The sequence below is a fragment of the Podarcis cretensis genome (assembly GCF_951804945.1).
Source record: "Podarcis cretensis genome assembly, chromosome: 3".
In the NCBI taxonomy this organism is placed as follows: Eukaryota; Metazoa; Chordata; class Lepidosauria; order Squamata; family Lacertidae; genus Podarcis; species Podarcis cretensis.
Window position 1 is genome coordinate 46,935,288 of NC_137172.1, and position 17,267 is coordinate 46,952,554.

The following is a 17,267-nucleotide window of genomic DNA, read 5'->3' on the forward strand; positions in this document are numbered from 1 at the left end:
CTGAGTTATATTGCTTTTTCCAAGTGAGGTCTTCACTAAGGTAAACTCCCAGCAATTTAAAGGAAGAGACCCTCTCCCCGATATACAACAGGGCTAGTTCCCCTCTCTTCCTCCGAAAGTCCAACACCATCTCCTTTGTCTTGCTGATATTTAGGTGCAAGTTGTTCTCTAGGCACCATGTCGAGACTTGGTGGTTTGGGCAAGAGGAGAGAGGATAAACAATATAAAAGGACTACTCAGAAGGCACATCCAAGCAACTCTGAATGGGAGCAGGAGCATGCACATGATCCCTGCCCCCAACATCACTGAGAGTTTGTGACCCTACCTGCTGAGTTCTGAAACTTCCCTATGTTGAGCTTTTACTCATATTTGCTTGAATGCAAATGGAGTGCATTGCACAGTTAGAGAGCCCTGATCACAAAGAGGTTCAAGCAAGTGAGTAAAAAAAAAACACTGGAGACCTTCCCTGTTGAGTAGGCAGGGCTTGTCTACATTTCCCTTTCAACAGATCTACAAAGCTGAATATGCCTAAAATCATTCTACTTTTTAAATCCAGAGGAATTTAAAGCTTAAAAGCACTACAGAGACAATCTGCTATCCAGCATGGGCAGGGCACACTAGTCATAATTTCCTTAAACATACCTGCCCTGTTGGCCAAATGTTTTTGCTCCATCTTCACAGCATAACGAAAACTGCAATTTTAAATCATGAACTACAAATCCCCACTTACCTTGGTTACCTACAAATTGCTTGTCTACTATTATTACTTATTCAGATGCATAACTCTGTTCTAGAGACAGAGACAGTACAGAGATGGTTTGCCTTAGAAGTGGGATCATGCTTACGCTTTTTCAATTATTTTTACATAGAATTTCATTTACATGTGAAATCACTATTATCCTGACCTTCAGTTCAATACTTTCAAGACACCTTGAACATCAGTATTAGTTTCATCCAACCAACAAACGTAAGATACTGACTTTTATCAAAGGCCATGATGATGTTAGAAATATTTTTTATCAAATATGAATGTATTCTATGCAAGATATGATGTAATCCAGAAAACAAAATCTTGGAAGATAATCGGAAACTATAAATCTTCTCAAGTTCATAAGTGAAACGAAAATAATTAGTCTTAGAAGGCTGTAGAAGCTGTGTGCCAGATGGCTTGGGGCTAAATAAGGAAAAGCTTATTCAGGTATAAAGGAAATGTTAGTAATTTGACTCAGGTGCAAGTCAGCATGCACCACAACTGCAGACATCAAGAAATAGCTTAAATATTGGAAATAAATGCACAAAGAACAGCCATTTTAAAAAGCCGGTAGCCTGCGCACCATGCTCAACAGTCTAAAAATCACTTGCTGTTCAGGATCATACCCATCTAGCTGTGCATATCTGCATATGTAAGGCTTCTGTTTAGGTATCATTTGCTGAATCAGAAACTGAAGATGAAAAGCAGACATGTGCAGGAATGCCTGTTGTAAACCAAACTAGATTGGGATTGCAAATCTCTTTCTGTTGTGTGCAGGAGATTTGGAGTTTTGCTTTGTGAACCGTGTGGATGAGGTTGCCCAGACCGGCCATCAGTTGTCACCAAAAGAAACTGACCAATGGGCAAAGACAACCCCCCCATCAAATCCCCCTCCATGGCAATGCACACATTGTAGCCAACATTTTCAGTGCTCCAGAAGATGCCTTTCACTATGCATGACTTCCCCTTTTTTCCCCCAAACGCTCTCACCTTACAGACATTCTCGCCATTAGTGGAAAGGCTAAGGCTCTGGATTTATTTGGTGAAGGCCTACACACACAGTTCACAACTCTGCCATTTAAAGCAGCCTCAGCCTGTCCCATCTTCATTGTCTAATCACTCCTTGTTTCAATAACTAAGGTGTGCGATTATTTCTTATTACTTTTACCAAACATGGGAGTAATGATGCTCCAGCAAATTGCCATGATGAAAACTAATTAAAAAGCAAGCAAGATTCTCTTAAGGTTTGCTTGATGTTTTAAACAATCAGGAAGATACTGCATTTTGGGGAGTGTATAGTTGCTTAGAAGAATCCCAAATGTGTGAGCAAAGGATAAATTTGTAACAAGGAAAAAGCAAATTGTTAAGTAGTGATCCCTATCTCCTGCTGTGTGTGTTTTTGTATATGACAAAGGGTATCTATAATGCATAAATTGCTTAGCAGTTGGGTTTATCACCAAGATAAAATCCGACACTAAGAAAGATATTGTAGCATTGATTAATAACAGTCTAATTAACACTGTGTCTTCTGGGAAGTTCTCAAAAGAACTTCACTGCTAGGCACTCTAGCCTTTTCACAGTAGAGACCAATTCATTCAGTCAGCCCTAACACAAGATAGCTAGATCGAAGACTAGATTAAGTCATTACTAGATTTCTAATTTGTTTCTACTGTCTCCTGCCTCCCTTTTTAAAGGTTGAAGTGGAGTAGAAAACAAAACTTTGCTGGCAATTTAGTGTAGCTTAGAAGAAAGGGATATACAGAACTAACTGGTTCAGATAATTGCTTATGTGTACTGCCATTAATTATCTTGAGTATTACTACATAAATTTAAAGGGCTCCAGAGGCTAGTTTCTGTGTTAGTTTGCTGCGACTGAAACAAGAAAGCTTTGTGGCACCTTAAACATGTTTATTATGGCATAAGCTTTTATGGACTAGAGTCCACATAAAGTATTATTCTCAATTGGGAGGTTTACCTTAATAATTTTATTAGGCTTTAAGTTGCCACAAAACTCTCTCTTGATTTGAAAGCTAGGTTGGAATAAACCTTTTATTACAGCTAAGTGAGTGTGATCAAGAAGCAGATTTTCTTCAGTGTAAAGTGGTGGTCTGGGTTTAAATTGGAACGTTCACTAACGCAGAAGGAACAGTGATGCTATGAAGACGAAGGGGGTAATTGTTGCAATAACTTTAGAGAAAAACTGACAGCCTCTGTTAAAAAGAAGCGAAGTGACAGCGAAAGCACCTTGCTTCCATTCCAAATCTCTCCTTTTATTTGTAAAGACTGGCATTACAATCAAAAAAGGACTCAAAATGGAGTGATGTACACGTCATTGGTGTTTCATGATGCAAATAATGAAATCCCTGAATGGATATTGCTTCACCTTGGATTTTAAAAATTGACCTAAGAAAAACCTTAATTCCACTAATGATCACAAATGGCAAAATGAACAAAAAGGAAAACAACAAAAAGGAAATAAATCCAAACTACTGGCAAGTTCATAACATATACATAGTGGGTTGATGACACTGGTTTCAAATGTACAATAAAGCCCACAACACTTTATTACTATGAATATTATCGTGAATGTTTTCTCATGTTGATCAACTTGCTTCAGAAGGTTGCTTTTTGTTGTTTTAACTTGCATAATAAACATGCAATGAAATTATTCTTTTTAAAGGTTTTTTTCTGCAGTCTTTTTGTTTTCATACAAAGATTTCATAAAGTTGCAGTGTTGCATCAGAGCATTACCAAAATAAGTGTAAGAGATAAAGAGGAAGATACCTGTGAACTGAGCTTAATGAGAAAAAAAAACTACTTTTTATCCTGAGACACGCCATAGTCTTATTTAAAAGGTGTGCACAGCCAAATCCCTCCCAAGCCCCTCCAGAAGACAAAATAAATATTAACTGGGAGGAAAGAGAGGACAAATAAAGAAAATAAGATGTCATCATGCACTCATCTTCTGCATAGCTCAACCTACATATAGTAAGGCACTATTTCCCCACAACTTAGCGTCCACAACAATCCTTTACAGCACTCCGTGAACTACAGAGGTCCTTCCAGGATGATGAAATAAATAGATTGAATGAATGTGGCTATCACATTACCCCACGTGTGTTCTCTTAGTTAAGGGAATCATCAGGCAGTCTCAGAGAAAAAAAGCTGTCGAGTCTCTTGTTGTGTGCGTGTGTTCATGTTATGTATGGGGATTTGTTGTGTGGGATATTTTTTCTTCTCTTCCCAGAGTTAAGTTCTCATTGTTCTCAAAGCAAACATAGAAGAAAAAAGGACAGCTGAGTCATCAAAAAAAGCTTTGGTGCTCCAAACAGCACACTGCTTAATAGATCTGGGAAATCTGGTAACTGTTCCCAAAGGAGTCGGGAGAGGTGTGGATGGTTTCTCAAGAGATAGTCCTCAACTAGAATTAGTTAAGCTGGTCTTCATACTGCTTTCGAAAGCAGTCACCGGCAGGGAAAAATTCCCAGCATCGCTCTTGATACATTTTCCATACGTAGGATTCCTGTAAGACACAGAAGAGAACTATAGTTGAACTTACTTTTAAAATACATTTGAAAGACTTTTGCCACTTCCTCTAAAACTTTCACTATTGCAAGTCTGAAGGATTTTGAAAGGATGATCAAAACCTAGCCTTTTATGCCAAAATACGTACTGTAGACACTGATTCAACTTTATAGAGAAGGGATCATTAGCCTTATCTGAAAGGTATTTCTCCATGATCTTACAACAGTTTTAGTGTCCCCCCCAAACCCAAAGACAGGGATGTAGTTACTTCAGAGAAAAGCTTAACTCTGTCGCCTTGAAGCAATCTCAAGTACGTTCCTGCTTTCACGTGTGGCAGAAGCATTATAAATACTTTATGTATTTGTTATCCAAGTCTGTGTTTCAGTTTCTGTTGTTGTATAGTGTTGTCTAGCCAGGACCCTATTTCTTTATTATCCTCGCCTTTGTAGGTCTTGGGAGCTGCTCTGGAGATAAATGGACTAGATCCAGTACACAGCATCAGAAAATTAAGCCTCTTGCAAGTATATAAAATACTGTATCTCTCCCTCTAGAATAGCAAAAGCAGCAATTTTTGTTATGGAATAATATGCTTCTGTAGGACTTTACAAAATCTATCTTGGTTTCCTCCACAGGGGGAATGAATATTATGTACGGATGAGTATTAACATTTCTTAATTTTCCAATGCTTGTATTTTTTCAAAGGGCCAGAACTCAAGAAACCATCCAGTCAATTGACTGATGTTCAGAGCAGCATGGATACGGGATATGCATCCAGATGAACATACGTATATGGAATGCTTAAATCTCCCTTGCTGGACTGGAACAATTCATCAGCAAAAAGGAGTACAGGTGGCAAATCCCCCAGTTTCTACATGACATACCATAACTTTGGTGAGTGGAAAGAACCAGAAGTTGAAATGTTTGTGAATTCATTAAAAAAGTTAAAATGTGACCTTCCAAACTAACACAAGTAGTACACAAAGAAAATATCGAAATTGATGTAATCTCTCGAAATGCTTCTAAATGAAATTTCACATAGCTATCAAAGGTAACAAACAGTCATTTTCTCATCTAGTGGACTTCTAGATACTGGTACCAATTTGTATCACAGTAGATTACATTTAAAAGTTTCTGACAAAAAAAAATGAATCTTAGGTAGTTATTGTTACACAACATGTTGGTGTCTCACCTGCCCGGTATGTTCGGTTTCATCTTTATTTATGAGATACATCAGGAAAAATCTAAGATAAAGAAAGAAGTTGTTGTTCATTATTATTATATATATATATATATATATATATATATATATATGAATGAAATACCTGTATATAAGAAATTAACTAAAAATAAAAGAACGTATCAGCCTGTCATTAGAAAGCAAAGGCCTCCCACGTGTAGAATGGGAAATTCATGGCTATGATTTATAGCCCCAGTACAAAAACCAGTCTACTAAACCATATTTTATTGAACTAGGAGCAATCCATGTGGTGGTTGGCTCCCTCTTCACCTCACTTCACTTATTCCCTCCCTGAACAAATACCTGGTTTCTTAACATTCAAACTGAGAAATTGGGGGTTAGGGTCCCTCCATACTAGGATATGAAACCAAATTCTGGTTTCAGTTGAATCGAAACTTGGCTTCCAGAAATTGAATTGAAGTGAAAGGCTACAGGACTCATTGTAACTTGTTAATATATATTGCATCTGTTATTTTAGGAATTTAACTAAGCCTTTAAGTCCATTTATTTCATAGAATCATAGGGTTCATCTAGTCAAACCCCCTGCAATGCAGGGGTATTTTGCCCGACATGGGGCTTGAAGCCACAACCTTTAGATGAAGCGTTTCAATAGGATTTATTTTCTAGTTGTCAATTTCGTGCTGTTTCCAACGATTACGGTTCAGTTTCAAATTTCATATCATAATTCCAGATTTAAGCATATTATTCAATACTAGATGGGGGCTCCCCTGACCTTTTTTTTTTTTTTTTGTCACAAAGCAAAATACTTCCTTTTCCAACCACCATATAAATTTAACTAGAGTTTTACTTCAAAATATTGACTTGTTGCATCTCCTATTATGTTTCAGATTTGATGACATTAAAGTACTTACAGATAATTAGCCAAGTTGTGCTCCTGTAGAGTATGTGTTTCAAAACCATGGGGCACTGTGTCAAAGTAGTCATTACCTATCCCACAAATAAAGCATTTGGTCTAAAAAGAATGAAAAAATATATTGTCCAAATATTCTTTAAGAGAACAAGGAAACTCTATATGCCAAGCTCAAACTTCTTAGCAAAATCCCTTGCTTTAAGGCCTTAAATAGAAATGTACCCTCTTCTTTTCCAACCTATGCTTTCTGAATGCTAAAATATTTCTCTCCGTTAAGTAAAAGAAAATAAAGGGTCGATGCTGAAATGCAAATTTTCCTATTCCTTTTCCTGTACTATTTCTGAAAAAGCCTTATGTATCAGTAGTAGAACTAGGGGAAGATGAATCAGCCTATTTCTGTTTGTTTGTTTTTTCAGATTTAGCTGCATTTAAATTATATGCATCCCTTCCAAAGCACACATTTCCCCCCAAAATAAGCTTTCCTGTACACTTTCCAATGTATTTGCCTTCTAAGCTTGTTCAAAATGTGTACAGTGGTGCCCCGCAAGACGAATGCCTTGCAAGACGAAAAACCCGCTAGACGAAAGGGTTTTCCATTTTTCGAGGCGTTTCGCAAGACGAATTTCCCTATGGGCTTGCTTCACAAAACGAAAACGTCTTGCGAGTCTTGCGATTTTTTTCGCTCCCCCCCCCTTTTCTAAGCCGCTAATAGCTGCTAAGCCGCTAATAGCGCTAATCCACTAATAGGGTTGCTTCGCAAGACGAAAAAACCGCTAGACGAAGAGACTCGCGGAACGGATTCTTTTCGTCTTGCGAGGCACCACTGTATTTTTTCAAACTGAAACTGCATTGCAATATTCACAAAACGCATAATCCAATTTTTTTTATCCATGTATAAATACAAGATTGGCAAATCAGGTTGGTTCTCTTTAAAATGTGAACCATACTAATTTATTCTCCATCCCTAGGTGGAGAACATGCATTTCATACACAAGATTAGTCCCTAGCATTTGTTGCTTAAAAGGATCTCAAGAAACAGGGCTAGGAAACACCACTGCCTAAATCTTTGGAGAACCACTACTGCTTGGCATAGATTACAGCAGTGACTGTTGGTGGTATAAGCCCTCAGAATGCAGTGCTGCTCCATAATGCCAGCCCAATAGTCCATTATATATTCTATGTAAAAGAAGTATGCCAGGGAAATCCTAAACTGGAATACTCTCACTAGCATGTTAGCTATACACAATTTATTTTTCTATTACACATGTATTTCTGTTTCACAGAAATACCATATACATCACGACAGAATTGCTGATATATATTACCTCCATGTCTTCTTTAACTTGTTCTTGCTGATCTCTTAATTCTCCAAATGCATCAATAATTAAACCTGGTAATAAATAAGGTGATACTTAAAATAAGGTGATGCTTTTGATTTTGCAAACTCTGTCATAATCTGATGCACATGTTTAAACCTTACTCAGAACTAAAGTTATATGCACTGAATGTTCAAATCACCGCCAGAGTTTGTAGTAAATATGACTGTAGAGGCTGAATCTGTGTTTAACTCAGAGAAACATTTCTGGCCCTCCCCCACCACAGGGATGCCCACAAAGTCCTCCGCTTCCATGGGGAGGCACAGTAGGCCCCTCCTCCCCTGTGGCAAGGCCCAGTGAGACCCTCTGCCACCGCGTGTATATATTGTGATATATTGAGATATTGTGATGTTTAGTTGGTGATATAACATGATATTGAAAACCAGATATCGTCCATCCCTAGTGTGTACATGAACTGTTTGAATTTGCCATATAAACTGGAGTTGTCTGAAGCGCAGTTCATAAAACAAGAGGAGAAAACTACCATATTTTTCAGTGTATAAGATGATGTTTTCTGCTTAAAAATTTTAGTCAAAAATTGTGGGTCGCCTTATACACGGATGGTGAATGAATAGAGTTTCAGGCTGTGGTGCAGGTCGCCCAGGCTTGGGTTCGAGCTCTGGCTCTCTTTCTTAATTTGGGTTCCAAAAAATAGGGGTCGTCTTATACGTGTGTCTTATACAGGCATAGGCAAACTCAGCCCTCCAGATGTTCTGGGACTACAACTCTCAAAACAAGTTTGCCTATGCCTGGTCTTATACATGGAAAAATACGGTAATTGTGGATTGACTTTAATCTCTTGTTCCTTCTTCACAAGAGTGTGTATATGGAATACAAGTCTTAATTGCTAAAAGATGCTTTTAAAGAGGTTACATCATTTCATTTTCCTGTTCTCATTATGAATGCTTATTACTAACACAGTCACATTAACAGAGCTCGACAAAGGTAATGGACCGTGGCTTAGAGAACAGGGGAAAGAAATAAATCACATCAGAGCCAAGAATATAAATACAAGAGAAAGGGAGACTTGTTGCAGAAAAAGGAAAGAGTGAAGAGGTATTGGGTCTGAAGGCTCTTGCAGATGAGAAGTATTCATATACATGCACTCAGATTGTGGGCATGATCCAATCATGTGCAAAGCTCTGCAGGACCTTTTGTGGTTGGAATTCTTGTAGAAGTGGAACTAGAGTGTGTGCTTTTATTAGATTTCAGTAGATATACAAGACCTGACAACACCATTTTATCCTATTCACTTGTCTCTAATTTTCAGCTATATAGAACACTATATACACTAAACGCACGTTAAATAGATTTTGAACATAAGCAAATATATTAGACACAGGAAGCTTATGTTTTTTTTATATATTGGGTGGCATGATGTTTCATCCCACGTGCCAGGGGAAAATGGGATTTTAGTCATCAGTAGGGAAAGGGTAATTTTGTCAGTTAAAAATAAGGTATAAACTGAAAAACTATGCATATGTACCTTGGATGATAGCGAGGAGAATAACTATTACAAAAAAGAAAAACGTAATATCAAAGATGATTCGATAGATTTCATATTCATCGCCTGCTGGATCTTCAATTTCGTCACCAATTCCACCACCAGCACGCACTCCCACATACATGTGAAACATATAGCACTATGAACACATGGGAAAAGATAGTAGTATTAAAAATGCTCATTCTACATCTGCTTTGGCTATATATTAATCTGCATAAGGCTTAAACTGCGCCTTGATCTTTCGGTCAGAATTTCAGATAAATGAGTGGCTGCAAAGAGAGTGGGAATGCAGGTCTGTTTACCTGAGGGAAAGGGGTGAGAGAGCATCACACTCTTCAGAGAAGCTCTCAAAGATCCTGGCCTGGTTTGGACATAACAAACCTAAACCAGCCTCAAGCCTGAATGCTCCCTAGTCCCTATCACCGGGCTAAACCTTTCCATGCTTTGATGGGGGGACCATTAAGCCCCTGTACAATTTTTTTTTGGGGGGGGGAGTCTTCAACCTTCTCAGTGGGGAGGATGAAATCTGTTGAGGGGAGTTACCAGGAGTCAGCAGAGGGTTCCAGTTGCCTTTCTTTTACAAAACACTGCTTGAAGCAGTGGTGAAGTTACCCTCAGCAGGATGGCACTGTGGCAGTGCCCTCTTACAGAATTTCATTCCCACGAGGTTGCTGCTGGGCTGTTGACTGCAGCTTCACCACTGCTTAAATCAGCAGCAAAACTTATTTTTTAAGCCACACAGAAGCAGTTACCAATGTGAAACTGCACAGAGGCCACAAAGAATGATGAATACAGTGGGCAATTACTTTGTTCTTAAAAACTGTAGAAAACAAAGCATTCTAATTATTTTTCCTATATTCATACAAAATTTGCTTGCTAAAATATCCCTCCTGAACAGCTAACTGGAAACTAGGAACATTCACAGAATACTGCTTTCTTTTAAATTTGTTGTTTTTATTTATTGGCAGTTTCACTTTGTTGTTTGGCATAAATACAGAAACTAGCAAGGCCCACCTGCTGGAGACAGGATGCTGCATATTGACACTAGGCCTTGGATTCGTAACTATTGATACTGTTTTACAATGCTTTTCTAAACAAAGGGTTAAATATATGTGGCTTGAAATGAGAAACCTTACCAATATTTTTAACAGTCCAATTCCCTCCCTCCCCCACACTGACTTCAGTTCAGGCTTCAGAGACAGACAAATTCATTTTACTAGACAAGACTCCGGTGTTATCATAAAAGTAGTTTTTGTTGTACTGTATAAACAGTTGGTATGTTACTAGTTCTGTCTGTAACTTTGAAGCCTGACCGAAAGTCAACTCATGAGAAATTATCATCCCAGCTTTCCTGATTTTCACTATTATCCAATAAGAGCAAGCTTCTGAGATGTCTTTATTCTGACTACAGAGTATTTCTAGTATTTGTAGAGAAATCAAATTACTACATCCTTTTGCCATTGTCAATTTATAGTAACAGAACCTTCCTTTTTCTGAAAGCATTATGTTTATAATAACCATACTGAGTTATATGAATGGCATTGAGAACTTGTGTTAGCAACACAAGGGGAGATGAATAAAAGTTGAAGTAATATTTACCGTTAGCATATCATCACACTTCATGTCTGGCATATCTCCATCTTCACTCTTATTGTAGAATTTGCGGAAAAAATTAAATGCGACTACTGTGTACAGGTAAACTACCACTGCCAGTAATCCTACTGTGAGCACAAGCTAAAAAAAGGGGGGGGGGAGTCACATGATAAATTAATTAAGAGTACAACAATATGATTTGATGGAACAATTATATATTTCTGTGCTGAATGCCCTCATGCAGAAGTTTTCTTTCTAATAAAGAAAAAAGAGAGACGCTTTAGCATATTGACTTTTGGGTTGCAGCCAACTGTGCCCTTCAGTTTGAGGATCCAGTGATCCATACCTATGTAAATGGCAGAAGAGAAGAGGCAACTTTTGCTTTTTCCTCCTTGCCCATTGCAGCCGCAGGAAAGGAGACTTTAGTAACACTGATAGCATGTGCTAGTTAAGACATTAGTACCCATTGCATGTTTTTTTACAACTAATTAAGCAAAATCAGAGTTGCAAGTATAACTGTGACTTATCCTTTGAATTTTTAGGACAAACATTATGAAACAACCCTTTTGTTTCTATCTATTCTGTTTGTATAATTGTTCCTCCTTACCAACTTGGTTTTAAAGGATAGTGTAGTTAATGATAGAAAAGACAACATTACCTGTTTGCCATTGTGAGTTACGGATGACAGAATAGTTCTCAACGTTTTGAATCCCATTGCTATGTCAAGAAGATGAGCAGCAAAGAAAAAGTTGTTGTAATGACCAAGGACTGACATGGTCATATACCAGGCGAGGTACAAAAAAGACTTCAGGGAGAAAGCGTAAAACAAAATTAGAAAAAGGGCAGACAACGTGATAATTGTGATTAACTGGACTCAGCTGCAAAACCAAATAACTCAGTAATTTATACTACCAGGTACAAGATTCCTGGTGCCCTAGCTCTGAGCATAACAGCTGCCAAATAAACACAAAAAACATTTTAAATCAGTTTTATTTAACTCATATTCTTTTTAAATGAACATTTTTTTGTGCTTTTTTAAATAACCTGGTTAAAACCTTCAGTTTTTCAACTGAATCAATACTCCTCTACCAAAAGCCTGCTTTTGTAAGTAAAGGAATGAATTGGGGAGAGAGAATATCTGATTTCAAGGTCTAAATAACAATATCAGCCAATATCATTTATCATTAACATAGGCTTCCTACTGAACCCAGGGTCTAGCAAGTCATTACAATAAGTGGGATACAGGAGGAACCACTGTATCTCATCAGGATGATTTTTTGCCCTCTAGGTGAGCTTTGCAGTGTGTTCAGTTCTAGCTCTGAAAAATGATGAATAGTTAAATCTACAAGGAAACAGCATAGAAAATGCTTGTTTATTGCAGCATGAGTAGTCATAGCCAACAACCTACGTTATCAAATGCAAAAAGCTAAACAATCCCTTACATGTCATAAATAGACTTTCACCGATACGATAAAATTTACACTATATTACATCTGAATATCAAATGGAATTGGCCATATGTATATGTTCAGAGTCTTAATATAGCAAAATACACATTTTCAACCTCACTTAAAATAGCCAAATCTCACACTCTAAACCAGTTTCCTGCTTTAGTACTTAATTTGTATTTGATGACATAAACTTACATTATCAGTGAAAACAACTCCTAATTTCCACATCTGATACTTTACATCAATAGAATTCAGTCTGGAAAAAATATATGAAAGACACAGTAAGAAATAACACTATATTAATATGTAACAATTACCTCATTCAGCCTGGGTATCAAGCCATCACTGCCCTGTTTTCAACATAGCTGTCTTAAAACCAATTCAAATGAATATCATTTTAATTCCTGCTATTGCTATTGTTAAAAGTGGGAGTGGGGCAGATTCTGGTGATACTATTTTTATTTTTGTTCAGAAACCCCCACTGGAACAACACTGCATTTATACTTTTTCCTCCAAGAAGCTGACATCTCTTAACTTATTTGTGTTACTGTCATTGGTGCCAATCTACATTAAGGCTGTCATACTTAGGTTCCATTGAAATTAATGGAAAAGTCACATCTTGCTTAAGTCTTACTGATTACAATGGAACTTGAGTATGACTAACTTGGAGCAGTGGCGTAGCGTGGGGGGTGCAGGGGAGGCCGGCCGCACCGGGCGCAACATCTGGGGGGGGCGCTCGCACTCGCAGCTCTCTGCCCCTACCGGGTTAGGGGGCGCAAATTACTTGCCTTGCCCCGGGTGCTGACAACCCACGCTATGCCACTGACTTGGAGTCCCCTATTCCCTTACCGTCAAGGCCAGGGGTGTTGCCAAGATAGGAAATTCTGGTAGCTGTTGTTTAAAAGCTACAAAGCAAGATGCCTTTTTCTTCACAGTGCAAATACAATAGGCAACTTAATTTTTTTCATCGGCCCCCAACATATGTACTGCTTCAGAATATCAAGTCACTATTAACTAAAAATAGTCACTCTTTAAAAGCCTAAGAGCTGTAGGCTCTACGTATGAAAAAATGCTTAAATGTTTTTTTTAAACAACCAAATTTTTGAAAACTTACACAGCTGATAAAGAACTATCTTTTTTGGGTTTCTTTTTTTCTCTAGCATCACTGAAATCCAGAGCAGCTTTGTCCATTCCCAGCAATTCACTGATTCTGTCCTTTCCATAGAACTCTCCATATTTATCCATAACCTAGAAGAATGGAGGAGATTGTTATTTTTCTCTCTACTTTGGAAACCTAATAAAACAGGTTATATTTCAGCTGAATCCAAATTATTTCAACAGCTCATTCACAATATATGTGTATAATACTGATTGATCAATTATGTGGCAAACTGAACACGTAGACTTCAGAGAGCCAGTGTGGTATAGTAGTTAAGAGCAGTAGACTCGTAATCTGGGGACCGGGTTCGCGTCTCCGCTCCTCCACATGCAGCTGCTGGGTCACCTTGGGCCAGTCACACTTCTCTGAAGTCTCTCAGCCCCACTCACCTCACAGTGTTTGTTGTGGGGGAGGAAGGGAAAGGAGAATGTTAGCCGCTTTGAAAAGCGGGGTATCAAATCCAAACTCTTCTTCAGTCAAGAACTGATATCTAGTCTCTGTATAGCAGCAGCAATAGCCATAAGCTTAAGCTGATTACATGCACACATAAAGAAAAATGATTCTAACTATATAAATAATTAAATTGGCTAAATTTATGGGTAAATATAGTCTATACATATATATATATTACACAAATCTTAAATCATTTCTTTTTCATATAAAGTTCCATCAATTTCTTTTCTGTTAGTATCTTCCTAAAGAAACAATTAGTATGAATTCTGCACATACAGACATGAGCCACTGCCATCTGTCCGCAGTTTCTGGCTGAAGATTTGTTCTCCCTAGAGTATGAAAAGCTGCTGGCAGGAAGGGTGGTTTTCATCTTCTAGCCAGGATAAGTGCTATGGATTGGGCCATGTGAACGTTTTTAACACATAAGCTAGCCTGCCCTCCTCTGACAATGCTGATTAATTGTGAGATGGAAAGAAGAGTAGTGGGCCCCAGTCAATGTGTAAAGTGTGCTTTCTTATCTTCGTAACGGTGCTTCCCCCGAAGGCACTGATCATCTTTGGAGTTTCATGAGCAATGCAGCCAGCAGTCATGGTTACAGATAGATAAAACATTCTTGATCCAGTCCATGTCCCTTGCACTAAGAGTCGACTACCATGTCTGTTCCATCCCAAATGCATGCAATTTAAAAACAACCCAAAAACCCACACAGTTTCAAAACACACTGATTTAGAAACACTACCCAAGTTCTCTGAAGATCCCTGCTTCATTCATTCTTGATTTAAAACTTTCTGCATGTTTGCAACAGTTTGAAAGTGCATCACTTGCTCTGCATGCATAAAACCTTTGAGTGAAACACCCCTAGAAGTGGCAGTATGATATGGTGTGCCACTGTAGAAAAAAAGGATGGCTGTCCCTATGAAACTATGGAGCAGCCATGTCTTTTCTGTACAATACCCTTGGACTGTCCTAGTGGTTTTTTTAAGTACACCTCAGTGAACCGTTCATAGAAAGTTTGGAAACATGCTGTCTAATTTGCATGTTCAAATTATAATCTGTCCAAACTGTGGAGCAAACTGAAATCCTTCCCCATCTCTTGTCATAGTTCTCTGAAATGGGGGCCAATATGGTCACCTCTGCAGAAAGGCTTTATATAACTGCATTAAATTAATAATAATGGATACAAGTTATAATGATACAAAAGGACATGTATAAATAATTTAGACAAATTCAAAATTACATAATTCAACTATAGTAAGAACATTACCTTTCTTTTTACAAACTTGTCCCAATAGTTGTTAGGAAATGATCTAAAGATATACAAAAGTAAGATAGCACTCATATGAGTAAACATTTTTCTGAATAGCAAATTCACAGGTAACACTATTGTAGGAATTGCCTACAGAAAAAGCTTAATAAAGCTACCTAATACAAATGTATTTATAATATGGTATAGGTTTAATAAATAAATAAATTCATTTAATAATTAAATTTATTATAGGTTTAATTTACACAGGTAGTCCTAATTACTAAAAAAAAATCCGGTAGGAATGTCTTCCTTCCCTAGTGCAAACTTCCCATTCAGATGTGTTAATGTGTCCACAGAACTCCCACAACACAACATTGTTTCATGTGAAGCTTTGTTTAGAGTGTACTGGATTGGTGGTCTCTATTATGACACAAAATTAACTTTTGCCTACGAGATGCAAAAATGACATTTCAGGTTTTTCTGCAGATTGTGTTAAGCTGTGTGTGTAAAGGTGCTGACCTTTAAAGCCCTAAATGGCCTCGGCCCTGTATACCTGAAGGAGCATCTCCACCCCCATCATTCAGCCCAGACACTGAGGTCCAGCTCTGAGGGCCTTTTGGCAGTTCCCTTACTGCGAGAAGTGAAGTTACAGGGAACCAGGCAGAGGGCCTTCTGGGTAGTGGGGCCCGCCCTGTGGAATGCCCTCCCAGCGTCAAAGAAATAAACATCTAACTTTTAAAAGACATCTGAAGGCAGCCCTGTTTAGGGAAGTTTTTAATGTTTAATGCTGTTTTGTGTTTTTAATATTTGGTTGGGAACCACCCAGAGTGGCTGGGGAAACCCAGCAAGATGGGTGGGGTATATTATATTATATTATATTATATTATATTATATTATATTATATTATTATTATTACTACTACTACTCAATATGCCTTTTGTGAGTGGAAAAAATACCTATTTTGGACAATCGTCTTCTTTTATTTCTTCTTTTTAACTGTTTGATGTAACTTAACATTTGGAGATACATGATGCGTCAGTTCACATATAATGCTAAACTGGCCTGTTGGGGATTATGCATAATGACCAGAAAATGTACAGTCGCTATATGCACATTTCCTGAAGCCTGTTGGAGATTATGTATACTGAGTAGGAAATGTGCACAGTTCTTTCTTCATGGCCGGATTATGTGCATACTGTATTCTTCATGAGACCTGGTGAATGTGCACAGTTAACCCATTCTCCTTAAAATATATACTATGAATAAAAGTGCCCTGTTCTTTCTTTATATTTAAAAGGATGAAACATGAATAAATAATTGGATGTGTCACCTTCCATGTGTTAGATGGATTTAAAAATGTATATCATTTTAATTTAAGTAAAAGAGAACCAATTTGACTGTATGAATCAACATTTATGTTTCAAGCATATCAGTGCCATTGGAAACAAAACTGCTGTTTGCAGAATGGAAGATTATTATTATTTTACTGATATCCTCACAACAAAGCAAGCTAAAATGTACATTTAATAGCTATATAAAATAGTTATAGCTGCCTCACATCTTGGAGTTTTCTGTGCTGCAGATGAATCCAATCACAATTCGCTACTGCCAAAATTGAGATACACTTACACAAGCTTCAGCAAAGATTGGGGGGGGGGGAGAGAGAAATATTTACTGTGTGTTGATGACAAGTCTATCCCATTGCCCTTTAATATCATCTTCTGAAGGCTGTTCTGTAATATACAGCCCATCAAATTCTAATTTCCGTGCGACTTCTTTTTCTCGTTTAAATATAACCAGTGGAACCTACAACCAAACATAAAGACACCAACATTTGATTGAAATGTTCTACAGCACTTGGAGCAACAATATCTTAAGAACAGCTGGTTGTTGGGGAAAATGCAGTCTGAATGAACTGTACAATTTCTTAAAGGAAGTATATATCGTATAAGGTGAACTGGATCAATTGCAGCCCTTCCCCTATTTGTGCTTACAATCCAGTGTTCAACAGAAAGGGACAGAGATTTTCAGTGATGCTTCCTTCTCCCTGCATTCACCCAGACCACTGCTTCCTCTGGAGCAAATTTTCAAAGGATACAAG

At 37.8% G+C, this 17,267-nt stretch overlaps 1 protein-coding gene and 1 long non-coding RNA gene across 18 annotated transcripts in view; one reads left to right on the forward strand and one right to left on the reverse strand.

Annotated features, from left to right (window-relative positions):
* The window catches only part of LOC307212368, a 55,596-nt gene that overhangs the window by 20,612 nt on the left and 17,717 nt on the right, over window positions 1-17,267 (forward strand). For all 3 annotated transcript variants that reach the window (XR_013836970.1, XR_013836971.1, XR_013836972.1), the window contains exon 3: window positions 4,979-5,171. This is a non-coding gene — a long non-coding RNA (uncharacterized lncRNA). The remainder of the gene's footprint in view (window positions 1-4,978; window positions 5,172-17,267) is intronic.
* RYR2 (ryanodine receptor 2) overlaps window positions 2,961-17,267 on the reverse strand; it is a 246,863-nt gene continuing 232,556 nt past the window's right edge. For all 15 annotated transcript variants that reach the window (XM_079969396.1, XM_079969392.1, XM_079969401.1 and 12 more), the window contains 11 exons: window positions 16,842-16,972; window positions 15,185-15,227; window positions 13,423-13,556; window positions 12,504-12,564; window positions 11,516-11,662; window positions 10,864-10,998; window positions 9,247-9,403; window positions 7,710-7,774; window positions 6,386-6,486; window positions 5,466-5,517; window positions 2,961-4,274 (listed from right to left, as the gene is read on the reverse strand). In XM_079969396.1, coding sequence (XP_079825522.1) covers window positions 4,179-4,274; window positions 5,466-5,517; window positions 6,386-6,486; window positions 7,710-7,774; window positions 9,247-9,403; window positions 10,864-10,998; window positions 11,516-11,662; window positions 12,504-12,564; window positions 13,423-13,556; window positions 15,185-15,227; window positions 16,842-16,972 — 1,122 coding nt within the window. In that variant the 3' untranslated portion in view covers window positions 2,961-4,178. The remainder of the gene's footprint in view (window positions 4,275-5,465; window positions 5,518-6,385; window positions 6,487-7,709; window positions 7,775-9,246; window positions 9,404-10,863; window positions 10,999-11,515; window positions 11,663-12,503; window positions 12,565-13,422; window positions 13,557-15,184; window positions 15,228-16,841; window positions 16,973-17,267) is intronic.